The sequence below is a fragment of the Balaenoptera borealis genome, assembly GCF_965194805.1.
Source record: "Balaenoptera borealis genome assembly, chromosome: 20".
NCBI lineage: Eukaryota > Metazoa > Chordata > Mammalia > Artiodactyla > Balaenopteridae > Balaenoptera > Balaenoptera borealis.
In genome coordinates this window covers 47380239-47396527 of record NC_138879.1, presented here as the reverse complement: position 1 = coordinate 47396527, position 16289 = coordinate 47380239, and the positions used below count along the sequence as shown (strand labels likewise).

General features: G+C 50.8%; 2 protein-coding genes across 12 annotated transcripts in view; one reads left to right on the top strand and one right to left on the bottom strand.

Annotated features, from left to right (window-relative positions):
* The window catches only part of TLCD3A (TLC domain containing 3A), a 24967-nt gene extending 15101 nt beyond the window's left edge, over positions 1-9866 (top strand). For 4 of the 11 annotated variants that reach the window (XM_082370813.1, XM_082370809.1, XM_082370812.1 and 1 more), the window contains 4 exons: positions 441-524; positions 4419-4623; positions 6088-6183; positions 6636-8376. In XM_082370813.1, coding sequence (XP_082226939.1) covers positions 441-524; positions 4419-4623; positions 6088-6183; positions 6636-6905 — 655 coding nt within the window. In that variant the 3' untranslated portion in view covers positions 6906-8376. Of the gene's footprint in view, positions 1-6; positions 542-4418; positions 4624-6087; positions 6184-6635; positions 8377-8604; positions 8768-9748 lie in introns of those variants that run through there. The other 7 variants (XR_014238168.1, XR_014238170.1, XM_082370815.1 and 4 more) reach the window with 7 other exon arrangements.
* On the bottom strand, positions 9619-16289 carry GEMIN4 (gem nuclear organelle associated protein 4). Its single transcript, XM_082370547.1, has 2 exons — positions 15753-16289; positions 9619-12976 (listed from the first exon to the last, which is right to left on the bottom strand). The coding sequence occupies exons 1-2, from the start codon at positions 15760-15762 to the stop codon at positions 9807-9809; spliced, it is 3180 nt and encodes a 1059-aa protein (XP_082226673.1). The 5' UTR covers positions 15763-16289; the 3' UTR covers positions 9619-9806.

Here is a 16289-nt window from a genome sequence, read left to right as displayed (position 1 = left end):
GAGGCCGCGCCGCCGCCCGGCCACGCGCCCCGGCTGCGCCCGCCCAACGCCGAGCTCAGGGCGGAAAAGGGGGGCGACAGGAAGCGAGGGGGCCGCCTCCCGGGTCCTCGCCCAGTCCACGGCGCGGGCCGGAGCGCTCCGAGGACCCTGTGCAGCCTTCCCCCGGAGGGAGGGAGGCGGAGGAGGGTGGAGCGGGAGCAGGCTGGAGGGTGGGGGGCTGCCCACGCTGATGAGGACCGGGAGGGACGTCTCCCCGCTGCTGACATCTGCCAGCTGCTTTGGGAGTCGGGAGCGCGGCGGCGGCCCTACCGTTTTCCTCGGCGCCCTGGCGGCCTGGGGAAGTCAGGTTGAAGAGTTCTGGCTTCATGCTGTCCCTGGGACTGGACTGAGCACGCTTCCCGGCCCCGCTCCCCCCTTTTCTCTTTTCTGTCGTACGTTAGGCTGGTTTCTTCAGTGCAGGCTGTGTTGGCCACCGGGTCTGGGATCATCATCATCCGCTCCTGTAGCCACGTGATCACCGACAGGTAACATCCAATGCCAGGTGAAAGCTACACAGATCACGGCGCTGAACTTTTTCGAAGCTTCCGCATTTGAGTGGCTCACAGGTCCTAGTTCTTTATCAGCATGTGCCGTCAGGCAGCTGATTAATGGGTGAAACTTGGGCACCATACCTAGTTCCCTCCACCTCTCCTCACCTCCTTCAGCATCGCCAGCTTAGGACAAAGTAAACTGAAGAAATGCTAGGGCATGACAGAGCCTGAGTCTGATTTAAGGTGGCGTGTTAGAGGACAGTGTGGTCCAACGATCCAAGTTCCTTATGCGATAGATAAATGTGAAAATTATTCAGAAGTGGAAGTATGGCTTTTGGTTCTTTTAAATGAGCCCCCTGGGGTTCCGCTGTGGAGCATTCATTGGCCAAGGTAGGATGTGTGGTTAGCAGAGTCCTGCTATGGAAAGGAACAAATCCACCACCCCTTTCCTTACAAATACTGCTCTTGTCTTTCCTCTGAAAGATGAAGGTGATGAAGAGTTTGCTGGAGCTTTCAGAAAACTGACTCGAATGGGTGTGAAAGTTCAGTCCACAGGCAGGACAGGAAATGTGCATTCAGTGAAACAAATCATAGCGACCAGGCTGGTCTACTTTGTATAGTATTTAGACCTGGGTAACAGTGGTGTGCCCCCCACCCCCTTTTAAAGCCATCCTTTTCACCTGTCTTCCTAGAAGCACCCTTTCCTCCTCACAGTTAAGTTGAAGAGCAATTGTCATATGTGCAGGGAAAGTTAATAGCCTTTCCTGATCCCTTTCTCATGTTGACTCTATTAAGTGTCCTGGTTTTCACCTGTTGGGAATGGAATGGGAGGGGAGCCTGAGAGGGGCATCTATCTCACTGTGGCCTGCAAATTTAGTGCCTGGCTCTTATTTGGGATTAACCCTGTCATCACGATTTTCGTGCTTTTCTTTTGCCTTTTTTTTTTTTTTTTTTTTTTTAGAGAAAACCAGTTATTGGCGATGAATTGTAGATGCTGAGAGAAGATAGGTCAAGTGACTTTGATTGCATACACCAAAGACTAACAGCATTTTCTCAGCTGGGTTCAATTTTTATTTTAATTGAGCATTTTCTGATGGTGCAGCAAGCTCCCTCACTGACCCCAGTTTGTCAGGTCAAACTTGAAGCCTGCCTCCTTTGCAGAGATTAAGCTAAGACAAATGCAGCCCCACGGCACTTGAGGGCAAACAGCAGGCAGCTGCTACACATTTCAGGAAGAGATGTGCACACAATTAACTTTCAATTCTGTAGCATGGTTGTGTTCTCCCCTCAGAAGCCATGTGTCTTAGTGGCTTGAGCATGGTAGCAAATCTAAGTTTGGCTTTTAGGGTCCTCCTTTTGTATATCTTTATGCCTTAGATTCATCCTCTGCTTGCAAAATAGAGACAGACACCACCTTCTGTGCCCTCAACTTACATGGATGCACAAGGATGCTCTAAAGGCACCTAATCATCTGAAAAAAAAAAAAAAAAAGCTTTTTGGGGTTTATAGTCTGTACATCCAAATATTTTTCTATTCTATGTCTTTTAATTTTAGGCCTTCATATAGAATGTCTGTAGGTAGGAGGGGGTGTCTATGAATCTTCCCAAACTATCTGCAGGGTGTGGTGCGGGGCCAGGGGTATCATCAGCTCCTTAAAGAGACCCAGATCTGTACAAGGGCTCAGAGTCACACAGCTCTAGGCAATTTCTCAATGTAAGCGCTTCCTTTTTTTTTTTTTTTGGCCACACCGCTGTCTTGCGGGATCTTAGCACTTACATTTAAGTAAGTGCTGATACTTTTTACATTTAAAAGGACTCTCAATGGGAACTGAGAGGAACCTGGCGGTCCAGTGGTTAGGACTCCGCTCTGACTGCTGAGGACCTGGGTTCAATCCCTGGTCTGGGAACTAAGATCCCACAAGCTGCGTGGTGTGGCCAAAAATAATAATAATAATAAAAGTACTCTCATACTTTTAACTTTCTAATCTTCACAATAACTTTGTCAGGAAAGTAAGACAAGGATTCTTCATTTTATAAAAAAAGTTAAGGTCCAGGCTAGTGCTAGCTAAGATTATAATCCAGATCGCTTGCTGGTAAGTCTTCAGGGAATTCAACTAACAGCCACAATTTCGCATCTTATTGAATTGGTACTGTGTGCAAAATTTTAAAACCCTAGGCTCCACTCAAGGGGAGAGGTCAGTTATATTTCAGATGAGTTTTTATAAATTTATTTATTTATTCATTTATTTAATTTTCGGCTGCATTGGGTCTTCGCTGCTGCACGCGGGCTTTCTCTAGTTGCAGTGAGCGGGGGCTACTCTTTGTTGCGGGGCGCAGGCTTCTCATTGTGGTGGCTTCTCTCGTTGCAGAGCACAGGCTCTAGGCACGCGGGCTTCAGCAGTTGTGGCACACGGGCTTCAGTAGTTGTGGCACGTGGGCTCTAGAGCACAGGCTCAGCAGTTGTGGCGCACGGGCCTAGTTGCTCCGCGGCATGTGGGATCTTCCCGGACCAGGGCTCGAACCCGTGTCCCCTGCATTGGCAGGCGGATTCTTAACCACTGTGCCACCAGGGAAGCCCCAGATGAGTTTTTAATAGCTCTTCATAGTTGTTTTACTTTGGAATTGCTTCAAGAAAGCGATGGAGACCACAGATGGGCAGTAGAATAAATATTGCATCTTTTTGCCTCATTGGAACTTGGCTAATTAATTTACCTGAATGTATATTAAGTTTGCCATTACTTGTTTACCTATTTCACTGCTTACTCATGATTTAGTTTTGCTGTGGTAAGTGCGGAATCATTCAGGAACAGAAATGTGAATGGCACTCTATATTCCCAATGTTGCAGTTCAGTGGACTGGCTCCTTAGGTTAAATGAAGAAAAGGTTAAAAATACAGATTTGAGGTCCTGGGCACACCATGTGTAGTCTCTGAGGCGTGGAGCCCTTTATAAGCACTGCAGGCGATTCTGATGTTCAGGTAGTTTGAGAACCATAAAACTAAATGGTTTCTTCTACCTAACACATGGGCGCTTGATAAAACTTTGCTGACTTAGTCTAATCCTTCCCAGGATAGTACATAATTTCAATTTAGATTTTTTTTTTTTCATGTATATCTTCTGTAGAGTGACTATTTGGGGAACAAAATTTTGGAAATTGTAGAGACTTCCCTTCTAATCTGCTCTGGGACAGTGATAAACTATCATTTTGACTCAGCAAATATTGATTCAACCCCTTTGGACAAGTAAATGGGAACATTGTCTTTTGTCTTAGCTTCTCTTTTGGTATCTATTTACTGTAAGGTAGTCCTTGAGCTCTGGGCTCGTTTCCAGAGATATTTTTCTTAATGAGTGAAACTGGGTTTAGCCATAGTATTGTAGAGAAAGTGGCCAGGGTTACTTCCTGGAAACTCCCTAGAGTGGGGTTGCAAACAGATGCAAGAGTAGTGTCCCAACTATTGAGCAACTGAGTAGGTTAAACTGGAAATACTGGGTTTGGGATTTGGGTCACTTTCCAAACCTGTTTCTTGGTGGGTCTGTTGAATCACTGGTAGAGATATCTGTATCAAAGTCAGCTTATATCACAAAGTACCAGAAAATCCATTACAAATGAGTAGCTAAACCAGGCAAATAGTGACGGCAAGTCACTGAAACACATGGTGCTGAGTGAATCCTTGCTTTCTACCTTTGACACTTATGAGTTTGCCCTGTAATTTAGAGAAAGTTGTTCACTCTCCTTGTCAGCTTCAGCATGTTCATTGTAAAGTATCTGGAGTAAAAACAGCTGATGAAGTACAAAGCTGATGCAGATGTGTTTAAGAAGAGGCTGGCTGTGAGCCTTCATAACTGATATCCATAATTACTTCTTGGACCACCCATATGCTTTCTTTCAGGCACTGGCTTGCCCGAGAGTATGTCTGGTTTTTGATTCCATACATGATCTATGACTCCTACGCCATGTACCTCTGTGAATGGTACCGAACCGGGGACCAGAGCAGCAAACATACCCTCACCATTTTTCGAAACTTCCTCAGTAAAAACCGCCTCATGATCACGCACCACGCAGTTATTCTGTTTGTCCTTGTGCCGGTCGCACAGGTAATGGCCCCCCAGGACAGGCACCAGTAGGTTCAGCCACTCGTTTCTCCTGTTGAACTGGGTGTCTCAACCGTCCGACTGCCCCCTTTTCTTCCCCTTTCCTGCTGCCCCCACTGCCCTCCTGCCAGCTGCTGCCACAGTATAGAAAGGAATTAAATCTGAAATGTCTGCGATCCTCTTTACTGGCAATCCCCCAGCCCTCTGTGACACCCGAGGATTTGGCAAAGGTTCTGCCTTTAGTTCATACAATATAAAACCAATATATAATACAAAACAACATAAAAATTGTTTTAAAGAAATGAGAGTAGCTCTATCAACTGGTTATTTGCTCTGATAGTGCCCAGAGCGGGCTGTTTGCATTATTCTGATGTCACAAAAGCACAGACTCTCAAAGCAAACAGCCTCATAATTTCTCCCCAGATCCATTTTTCCCCATTAAAAAAACTCACCCAACAAGGAAGAGAAATGGGAATGCAGAGGGGAGACTAGTAATTCCCAAGTGCCTACCAGGTGACAGGTGCTTGATTTAAAAACTTGTAGCTTGGGGACTTCCCTGGGGGTCCAGTGGTTAGGACTTCACCTTCCAACGCAGGGGGTGCGGGTTCGATCCCTGGTCGGGGAGCTAAGATCCCACATGCTTCACGGCCAAAAAACCAAAACATAAAACAGAAGCAATATTGTGACAAATTCAATAAAGACTTTAAAAATGGTCTACGTCAAAAAAAAAAAATCTTAAAAAAAAATTTGTTGCTTTCTAATAATGATTAGAAATTTTTAGAAATAATTAGAAATGATAATTAGAAATTATTAGCCCTATACCATAGATGAAGAAACTGGGGCTCTATGAGTTTACGTACCTCACTCGGTGGTACTAAGAGACAGAACTGCTATCCCAATACTGCTTGCTTGCTTTCTTTTTTTGGCCGCGCCTCGTGGCTTGTGGGATCTTAGTTCCCCAGCCAGGGATAGAAGCTGGGCCACAGCAGCGAAAAGTGCCGAGTCCCAATCACTCGGCCGCCGGGGAGTTCCCTGTACTGCTTTCTTGAAAGGATAAAAGGCGAGGTAGAGTGCATGACATTCTTTAATAAGTCTCTCTTGATTGTGTTGGGACCCTAACATCAGGCATGGGGCCTGGTGCATATTTCGTGGAACTGAACTGGCTTAAGTGCCCTTGGCATGACTAAGTTGGATACCCAAAAGTGGGCTGCAGAGTTCCTTTTGGCTGACGCTGAAATTCTAGAGAAAGCTCAGTGTGTGATGCAGGTGCCTCTGGACCACGAGGATTCCAAGCGCCCCTGCTATGTGAACAGTGTGAACTGGTCTGCACTGGCCCGTTGAGCACTTCCATTTCCCTGCATGTTGTTGCTCAGGGTTACCCTTTTCAATAGCCCTAGTTAGAACTTTCCTTCCGGTGGTTCCTTAACCTCCATTACTTATTTCCCTTTTTCCTCTTTTCCTCTGCAGAGGCTTAGGGGAGAGCTTGGGGACTTCTTTGTTGGCTGCATCTTCATGGCAGAACTGAGTACTCCGTTTGTGTCGCTGGGCAGAGTTCTGATTCAGGCACGTATGAAAGGAGTGGCAGAAAGAGTGCCGAGGGAACAGACTCTGCTTCTCCTTGGCAGATTAGGAGGGTTTGGAGAAACTCCTTTAGTGCTACCAATAGTGGGGTAGGAGACCCTTGAACAGACTTAAAGGTCAGTTGGTCTTTCGAGCCAGTGGGATTGAAAAATTGTACATTTGATTCAAATTTGATCCAGTTCTTCATATATATTTTTCCTGGCCACTGAGTTTCTCTAACCCACCATTCCTGTGCTCCTGTCAGCTGGGTGGCTTAGATCAAATTTCACATCACTGTTGGAAACAATGTGAGGCTCTATGCATCTACAAATACGGCAGTGCTCAATCATCTTTTCTACAAGTGTCGGAAGAGGAGACGCTTGGCCTGTCCGTTGTGGGACTCAGGCTAGTCATTCCCTGAAAGTGACCCTGTGTTCTCCTTCCCTCTTTTGCAGCTAAAGCAGCAGCACACCCTGCTGTACAAGGTGAACGGAATCCTCACGCTGACCACCTTCTTCTTATGTCGGATCCTCCTTTTCCCCTTCATGTACTGGTCCTATGGCCAGCAGCAGGGACTGAGCCTGCCCCAAGTGCCGTTCCACATTCCTTTCTACTGCAATGTGGCCAACGCCTTCCTCATCGCTCCCCAGATCTACTGGTTCTCTCTGCTGTGCAAGAAGGCAGCCCGGCTCTTTGATGCTCCCCCAGCCAAAAAGGATGGTTAATTGCTCCATGAGTCAGGCAGTGAGGGCGCCTCCTCCACTCAGTATTCCCGTGGACCAAACTGCAGATTGTGCCCTGGGTGGCCTCAGCCTTTTGGGTATTGATAAGCAGAGGGATTTGAGTTTTTCTAAAGAATATTCCTATCAATCACCTCCCGCTTCTAACCTGCCCCTTTTGCAAAAGCACTTTTTTCTTAGTAACAACTATTGGATCCCCTCAGACCTCCACTGGCAGCAAGGTGGTTTTAATGCGAAGCCCAAGGATCCTTCCCTGGGTCTTATCTCAAGGGCTCTGGAGGTAGAAGCACGGGGTGTGGAGATAGGTGGACCAAGGAGATAAGGAGCTGGGCACCTGCCTGCTCTTCGTATTGGCGGCTCCCCACCTTTCCAGCCACTCAGGGAGTGTCCACACATACTGGGCCAGCAGAAGCAAGTGATGACTTGGTTCTTTTCTTGTGATGTTGGCCTGGGAAAATCGTTGTGGGTAGGTAGTTTTTTTATTGTTTACTAGATAACCTGTTGGTCCTTTGCCTCATCCTTTCATCCATGTGCCAACATTGAATTCTCCTGTCTACCGACGTCTGGTCAGAAGTCTCACTGGCGGGGTGGGGTAGGTGGCAGGGACGGGAACCTGAAGCACCTGAGTAGGTAGGAAGGCCAACAGGTCAGCACCTCTGCAGGCTGGCTTGGCTAGACCAGTGTCAAACTTGTGAGCTTGCTGTCAACAGTCACAGATACTATTCCCTTTTTAGCATGTCCCTCAAGCCCAGCTTTCCCCATATCCACACACACAGGATGCTCTTATTAAAAACTATAGGGGTAAAGTGAAATGACGGCTACCGAGCTATTCTCTGGGTAACCCCACTCCCTGACACTGTCCTTTTCCTATGAAGCAGAACGGACTGCTGTATTCGAAACCATGAGATGTCTCATCTAGACTGCCTCCTGATAAGCCAGAGCTTGTGGTCCAAAGTCTGTTCCTATCTGACTTAACTGCCATTTAGCCACAGAAGGCTGGAGAGCAAGAGTGCAAGTCAGCCCTGGCCAAATTACGTTCTGTGGACTGACTCCTTCACCCACCATTGACAAATAGGATCCTCTGGTGCCAACACTAATTGTTCCTGAACGACAAGGATGGGTTTTAGAAACTGCTACCATGAAGTTTTTTCCCAAGCAGTAGTGAAAAACTAGATTTTTAAAAGTGCCTTTTAATTCACTGTTGTCTGTGAACTTTTAAAGTACTGAGTGTGTAACAGTGTCTCAAATTTTGACTATTTCAGTCTTTAATGGGTGCCATTTAAAAAACAAAATGCTGTTAAATTTTTTTTTTTTTTACCGTTTTGTTTACTATCAGTATATCTTTATAAATCACCCCTGTGGTGACTAAATTGCACTAATATTTTTGAACTTATTCTCATTTGTGAAATATATCCATGCCGACTTCTGGTAAGACCTGTCCTGTGACGAACTTGAATGGCTGCTGTGTGCCATTGTTTCTGTTCTGTGTTCTTCTCCGTGTAACTGGCAGAGGTGGGCTGTTGCAGGGGAAGGGGGTGTGTGAATGCGTTCAGCCTCCAGCAGAGCCTAGCTCATACCTCACTCTAACATGTTTCTGTAATTCACGGTGCCAAGAGTACACTGCAGAGTTCTAGAGTTCTAGCCCAGCGGTCACGTAACTTTAGGCCCTTTCTTCTCTTCCCAGGTGAATCCCAACTAGGAGTCAGGAGGCTGGAAACCCAATTGTAGGCCGCAGACAGAGCCAGCCCACTTTAGGTGGCGGGGAGGGAACTTGAATACTGCCTTACTGTGATGGGGGGTATGGAGCTGTCCTTCCTTGCCTCCCAATTAAACACTTCACTAACGAGTCCTCATGGTTCTGGAATATATCCTGGGCACGCATTTGCACACACCATTCCCTGCTCCCACATGTTCTTCAAAACGGTGACAACCGGGACTTCCCTGGTGGTGCGGTGGTTAAGACGCCATGCTCCCAGTGCAGGGGGCCCGGGTTCGATCCCTGGCCAGGGATCTAGATCCCACATGCATGTCACAACTGAGTTCGCATGCCGCAACTAAAACAGCCGGCGAGTCACGACTAAGGAGCCCACTTGCCACACTAAGACCCGATAGATAAATAAAGCAAACAGAAAAACCAACCAACCAACCCACGACAACCCACCCAGGCAGAAGATAATTACACCCATCCTTTAAACACGTCTCTGCTGTGGTTACCAGACAGTATCAGCACAGCCCCTTTGAGATGCACTGAATGGACAGAGTTAACACTGTGGGGCAGAAGTCCTCGATTCAGAAGAGACCCATTTTCCTGAGGTCACTGACCTCCCTCCCGCCCACCCAACATTTAATGTTCTTGGTCCAACCCTCTCCTTTTATACTGGTTGCAGGCCTTGTGGGCACACAAATCACATGGCCAATTGGTAGCAGAAAAGAGTCCTTTTCCTAGTTCCTGCCCTTTCCAAGATACTGCGAAATGACTCTTAAAGAGAGTTTCAGTGCAACAGAACACACGTACCTTGTCATCTGTCCACTTGGGTGGTTTCACCTTTAGACTTATTTGCCAAATTCTAGGGTGGAGAAGTCCAGTGATGAACGTGTTCCTCCCGGCTTGACTTGATCTTCAAGACCGGCTGAGCCCAATTTCAGAGTGTACTGATGAGCCTAGACTATTGATAAGAAAGTCTCAAGAGAGGCAAGATAAAACTCAAAAGAGAATTTTATTACAATTTGTATGTTACAAATACCTAAGAAACTATTTTCTTTACAGTGTTGTCAGATTTTTGGGCTCGTGTACAATTTCACATAACCGAAACATTTGTGTTTTTCAGCTGTAGCCCCCGTAGACCCGGCCAAGTTGAGGCCCAGCTGTTTTCTGACCCACGAAGGTCAGAAGTTGCTGATCTTCTGCAGGAGGGTCTGGCGCCGCTCCTCGGGGCTAACGTTCTCAGCGATGGACTTTAAGAAGTGCTGCTCGTTTACTTTCTGGAGCAAGGAGCTGACCGAAGGGTTGGTCTTGCTCAGGGTTTCGTAGCAGGTGAGGATCTCCAAGGCCAAAACATACAGTGGTTCACACACCTCCTGGTGGAGCATGGCCATGATGTGCAGAACGTGACAGAACACCTGGGTGTAAAAAAACAGGGTTTCCTGGGTCAGGTCCTGCTCTTGTCCTTGGGCCCAAGGGCCAACTGACTGTGTCAACCGAATGGAGTCCAGGAGGTTGGTCAGGCTGTTGCAGAGGAGCTTGACCACATGGCTCCAGCCTTCCACAGGGAGCCAGTTATGGCAACTCTGGCTGCAGAGAAACTGGAAAGCTCTCAGCAAGAGTACGGAGAGTTGGAGCTCCTGGGCAAAGGGCTTCAGGTTGAGCAGAGGGACAAACTGAATATACTCCAGGCTGTAGGGGACATGCAGGAGCTGCATCTCCAACAGTCTCCTGGTCAGCTGGTGAAGGCACTGCCACTCCTGGGGGCTGCACCACGGCATGAGCTGCACCAGGGCCACCAGGAAGCCCTTGCTGAACAACCTGACCTCCTCAGGGTTGCCCACATCCACCACCAGCAGGGCGAGCATCTGCTCAGAGATGCCGCTGGAGATGGAGGAGCACTCCATCCAGGCCAGGAGGCCCGTGCCGGGCCCATACCTGGGGTGGGCCTGGCAGGTCCACTTGTCCTCAGAAAGCTTACAGATCTCGAAGAGCGTGGCTGGCACCTCACACTTGAAGTGGCCCCCAAAGAAGCTCTGCAGCCTCAGGCCCACAGTCCAGTCCAGCAGCTCCAGCTTCCGGTGGAGCCAGGACAGGGACTTGACCCAGGTGTCCGGGGAGAAGGTCTCGGCGTTAGCCGACACCACCTCACAGAGGCGCTCCAGGATGTGGATCACCAGGTCCTTCCCGTCCAGGGGGAGGCAGCGCTTCTCCCTGGGGAGCTGCCAGTATCTGCTGAAGCCATCCAGGAGCTGGCACAGGCTGAAGATGAGTGGGAACGGAGAGCAGGTCTGCAGCCAGTATTCCTCTAGACATGTGTTTGCTTCCAGAGTCTGGATGAAGATCCTCAGACTGAGGTCCACCTCTTTGACATCGAGCATCAGGAAAGGCAGGACGAATTCCTTTAGCACCTCATCTGGCTCGAGAAGAGCTGCGACTGGAATCCCTTGGGGCTTCACAGGACTCACCAGGCATCTCAGGAGCTCCAGAAACTGCTTCTCTTCCCTGGGTGTAGAGAACTTCATCCAGACTGTTTCTTTGAGGCAGGACACCACGAACGTGGTGGAGGGATTTGGACCCTGCTCTTCCGTGAACCTGAGGGCGGGGAAGGCAGTGAGAATCTGAGCCAGGAACCTGTGGGTGCCAAGGTTGACCACGGCCATGCTGCACACTTTCTTCACCGTGCTCTCCGGGTGCAGAATGACTAGGCAGGCCACAGAAGCGATGGCCTTGGCCAAGCCCTGTTCAGAAGCGCTCTGCGCGAGCTGGTTAAAAGTCGTGTTGAGGTCTTCCTGAAACCCCTCCAAGTGACCCAACAACTTCTCAGAGAGGCCCTTGCGCCCCCAGGAGAGCAGGACGCCCGAGAGGACTTTATTTTTATCTGGCAGCGAGAGGTGTGCATGACACTCCAGGATCAAGTCGATGACCTGTTTGATCTGGGGTCTGGGGACAGCCCTGTCTCTCGCGCTGACGTCCATCACTGCTTCCAGCAGCTTTAACACCAGGCCAGGCTCCCGGAAGAGAGCCCGGCTGTTGGCCAGGCAGGCCAGCCACTCATCCGAGAAGGCCCACTTCCTCTCAGAAGCGAAAATGTAGCACATTTCCATGTGCCGGTCCATCTTCTGCTCGATGATGGCCATGGCGATGGAGGCAGTGATGTCCTTCTCGAAGCCCTTGTTCTTCAGCACCCTGTTCGTGTCCCTCAGGAAGTCCCCCACGCACTCCGCCAGCTCAGAGGCCACCTGCCTCTCTTCCTTGGACAGGCTAGTGGTGTCCAGGTAGAGCTTCAGGTGCTGGCTGAAGGAGGTCAGGCTGTCGCACAGCCGGTAGCTGTCGTAGCTCGTCCCCTGGCTGCCGCTGAGCGTGGCCTGCAGCTCCTCCCGCCACTCCCGCAGCAGGCTGCGCAGGGACTCGAACCCCACGAGGATCGTCTCGCTCGGCAGCCTGGCCAGTGAGGTCAGGCTGATGTCCCGCTCTGCCTCCTTCACCTTCTCTGCCAGTGCCTGCTGGTGATATGGGTTCTGGGTGTCCGAGTTCCACACGGAGATCACCGTGGCCAGTTTGTCTAGATACACAGCGGCGGACACTTCCTGGCGGTCGTCCTCCATCAGTGCAAACACGGTCAGCATGTCAGCCAAGTTGGCCAAGGCGCAGCACCTCATCCCAGGGCACTGGATCCTATCCTGGATTTGCTTCAGCCCAGTGAGCAGCATGGCCAGCAGCGGCATGGTAGGACACACATCCGGGTCGGACTTAAACCTCTTTGGAGGGTGGGAGAACTCATCTGAAGAGGACACGTACTTATGGGCCATTGTCCGGAACTGGGAGAGCAGAGGGTCCTGCTGATTGCCCTTGTGCTTCATCATTTCCCACCAGACGTCGAGGAAGAAGGCCACATCCTTTGAAGAAGTGTCGATAGTCATGTGCTCCAGAAAGCGCTCTAGTTCTGCACGGCAGACAGTGGTGGGCAAGGCCATCAGGAGCTGGATAAAGAGTCCGGAAGCTTCCAGGGACTTGAGCAGCTCAAAGAGCACCGTGTGATTGATGGTGGGAATCATGTTGCCCACGGAGAAGAACACATCTTCCTGCCACAGGGTTTCAGTGTCAGAAGGCGTGATAGGGTAGGGCTGCAGAGCCTTGGCCCAGATGATGATCAGAGCTTTCTTCTTCCAGGCGAAGGGCTGGGAGCAGGCCGCGGCAGAGGAGATCTCCCTCAGAGCCTCCACAATCGGCCGCCCGACATGCTCCCAGTCAGACTTGGTCAATTCTGCCAGTGTTTTGGGGCGGAACAGCTGCTCGGCCAGCAAGAAGCCCCCATGCAGAACAGTCATTTCTTCACAGATATTCAAAGGTCCTGCACAGACAGAAGTCCAATAGGATAGAATGTGGTGAAAAATTTTCAGAACAGCAAGCAGAGGTTAGAGTGAGAGGCAGCAGTTGGTCAGCGGGCTGTCATTATTAGGGTTAGAGATGAAAAGGGTTCTGAATGAAATCAGTGGGAGAGGGGGGAAGAAGGGATGGTTCTAGGACCTGCTGCAGAGCTGAAGTCAAAGGATTAACTTGAGGAATAAAAAAGGACTCGCAAGCTCTCTAGCCTGGAACTGGGAAGACAATGGGCACTACTGCAAACAGGGAAGACGAGAGATGTGCTTGGAAGGAACACTGATACGTTTTGGTCATTTGGAGTCTGAGGTAGAACATTAAGGTAGAAACGTCCTCCAGCAATGGAAACACGGGGCTGAAGCTCAGGAGGAAAGTCAACCTTGAAATGTGACTCAGGGAGGAGCCTGCCCAGAGGCAAGGCCCTCCAGCAAAGGACGGGCCTGCAGAAGATTTGGGGAAGAAGGGCTGGCTGAGAGAGAGAAGGAGAAAGAGCGCAAGGGCAGTACCAAACTACAGCGGGCACCAAGTACAGACTGCAGGACTTGACAATTGAGCTTCTAAGTAACGATACAGACTAGGAAGGGCACGGACCAGGACTGCCTGCACAGCAGCACTCAGACAAGCCCTGCTTCTCTCTTTTCTCTTAAAGCCTCGTCTTGGAAACAGATTTCAAACGTTCTGCCTTTTGGGGAAACAGGTCAATTCCCACAGCTCTTTCCATCAAAGAGAATAAGCTACTAATGGTCCTGGTTCTCTGGTAGAAGCCAAGAAGTAGATAGAAAAAAATACTGTACTAGATTCAGAAAAGTCCTTCTTCAGTGAGCCCTGAGTTGACATAGACTTAGCAAGGAGGGCATCTTGGGATGTTTAATTAGACATGGGTTTAAACCCTAGCTCAGCCATTTAAAAGTGGTGTGATCTTGGACAGATTACTTCTCTGAACTTCCGTTCTGCATATGTGGGGATAATACAGACTTCACATTATGACCGTCAGGATCAACTAATACATATAGTCAAGCCCTTGGCATTGGGTCCACACCCACTGTTGGCTTCCAATCCCATCTCCCAGGGCTGTTGAGGGTTAAGTAAGATATAACAATTAAGAATCAGGCTACAAAGAGCCTAAGTGCTCGATAAACGCTGGTTCTCCCAAACCTTTCCACTGTCACCAGGACCAGAATCTTGTCCCTATTCTTTGCCTCCTCCAGCTCAGAAACAGGACATAGGTCTTTCTTAGGTATATTTCCTTTGGCCCAGAAACTAAATCATCGTACAAACATTGCTCACTCTTCAATGTTCCTGACTCCTCTCCCCTTTCCCAGGGCCCCTTCCTCAGTCCCTCAGGCCCCCAAGAACACAACTTCCCCATTTTCATGGGCCAGGAGACTCTCCTGCCCCTTCCTCGGGAACAGCACTCCTGTGCAACCCACTGGTGAAGGCGATCCATGTTGGTGCCCAGTGGCTGAGGCAGACTCCCAGGAAGAGCCAGGTTGCTGAGAGGTCTCCCTGGGGGTTGTGGCCCTTCTTTCTGGTTCAGGCTGCTCTCCCAGGGCCCCCCAAAAGGCTCCCTTCTGACTCTGTAAATTTAATTTTATTGCTCTACCTGCTCAGCTGAGATGTTTGGCCCCCGAGACCCACCTTCCAGAGACAGTAAGTATATACTCATGACACCTGAAGGAGTAAGTCCCAGAAGCAGTTAATGGCTGGGCGAATCCCAAGTGTTTTATCACGAATGGTTAACTGGCGCTTGTGAGTGCCCGCTCCTTATGTTTAAGCGCTTACTCTGTACCAGGCACTGTGCTAGTTGGTATGCGTATCTTTTCATTGTCAGATCAACCTTTTGAGGACCATTCCTGTTTTAGAGATGGAAACATTAAGACTCAAAACAATTTGCTCAGGTTGTAAGAACTACAAAGCGGTGGGCTGGGACAGAGATCACCACAGCTGCAGGGTTCCAAACTCTTCCAACTCTACCCTTCCACCACGGACGAGCTGGCTGGGGACAGGGACCAGAACATTTCTCAACAGCCTACTAATACTGGCACATCTTGGGGAGCCTCACCCCAGCTGTCCCAGAACAGCCTCTTGGTCTTATGCCCTTAAGAGCACATCCAGCAGCGGGCGAGGCTGGGCAAGGAGAAGCCGATTTATACCAGCTCTCCCCTCCCTTCTCCCAGACCTGGCATCTGGAGAATCAAGACGCACGTGCCACCTCGGCTGCTGCAACCCGTGCCCACAACTGCTGGTCTGAAGAACGCTAGCCCTGCCCAAGGCACCGGACTCGACACTGTACACACGTGATCTCAGTGAAAACTCCCCCAAACTCTGTGAGGCTGATACGGTATCATCATCCCCGTTTATCCACGAGGACCTCAAGAGCGTCAGACGCTTGCTCAAGAACTTAGTAGACGTTCAATAAGTGAGATCGTTGGGGATACGGGATTCCCCGGGGCGCCGCCGGAGCCCGGCCTTTTCCAAAGCACGTGCCCGAACCTGTCCACTCTCGCGAACGCTAACTTCACATCCTCTGGCCCCTTCACGTGGAAAGGGGCCTGGAGCCGACAAGAGGCGAGCGAAAGGGCGGCGGGCTAGAGGCCGGCCTCCCGACCCCCGGTCTCCAGGACACCCCCGCCCTCCCAACCCCCTCCCCGTCCCGGAGGTCTCCCTCAGCCCGGGCCCGCTCAGCACTGCCTGGTCGCCGGTTGCGGAACGCGGCCCATGCGGGCCGAGGAGAGCCGAACACCCACCTAGATCCATGGCGGCGACGCTGGCTGCGGCGCGGGTCGCCCCTCCCCCGCCAGGCCGCGAGGGCGGTGCAAGCGTCACGGCACAATGGGCGGCCCCGGGGGGCGGGACAATGGGCGGCGCCTCGGCCCCCGTCCTCAGTCTCAGCTCAGGCTCTGCGCGGACCCCAGCATACCTCCGCCGCTCCGCGCGCACGCGCGGTCCCGCCTAAGCGCCCGCGGCGTCGGGACCGCCAGGCCCACAGCTCCCCCTATCAGCTCGAGGCCTCCAACGAGGCAACAGGCAGGTAGCCGCGCCTCCATCCCACAGCGTGCCCCGCCCCTCCCTCTCCCCGGGGCCCGGCCCCCAAACGACCGCCCCCTCCCAGCCCAGGCTCCGCTCGGCCGCGCGTCTCGGCAGTTCCCTGCTTCCTGGGCCCCAGTCTGTCCTACCTATTAGCTCCGTCCCTGGCCCCGCATTCTCCCGGACCCAGTAATCCCCGGATTCCTCACACCCCCGCCACAGTTCACCCTCACTGAATGCCCCTACCCAGGCTGCCC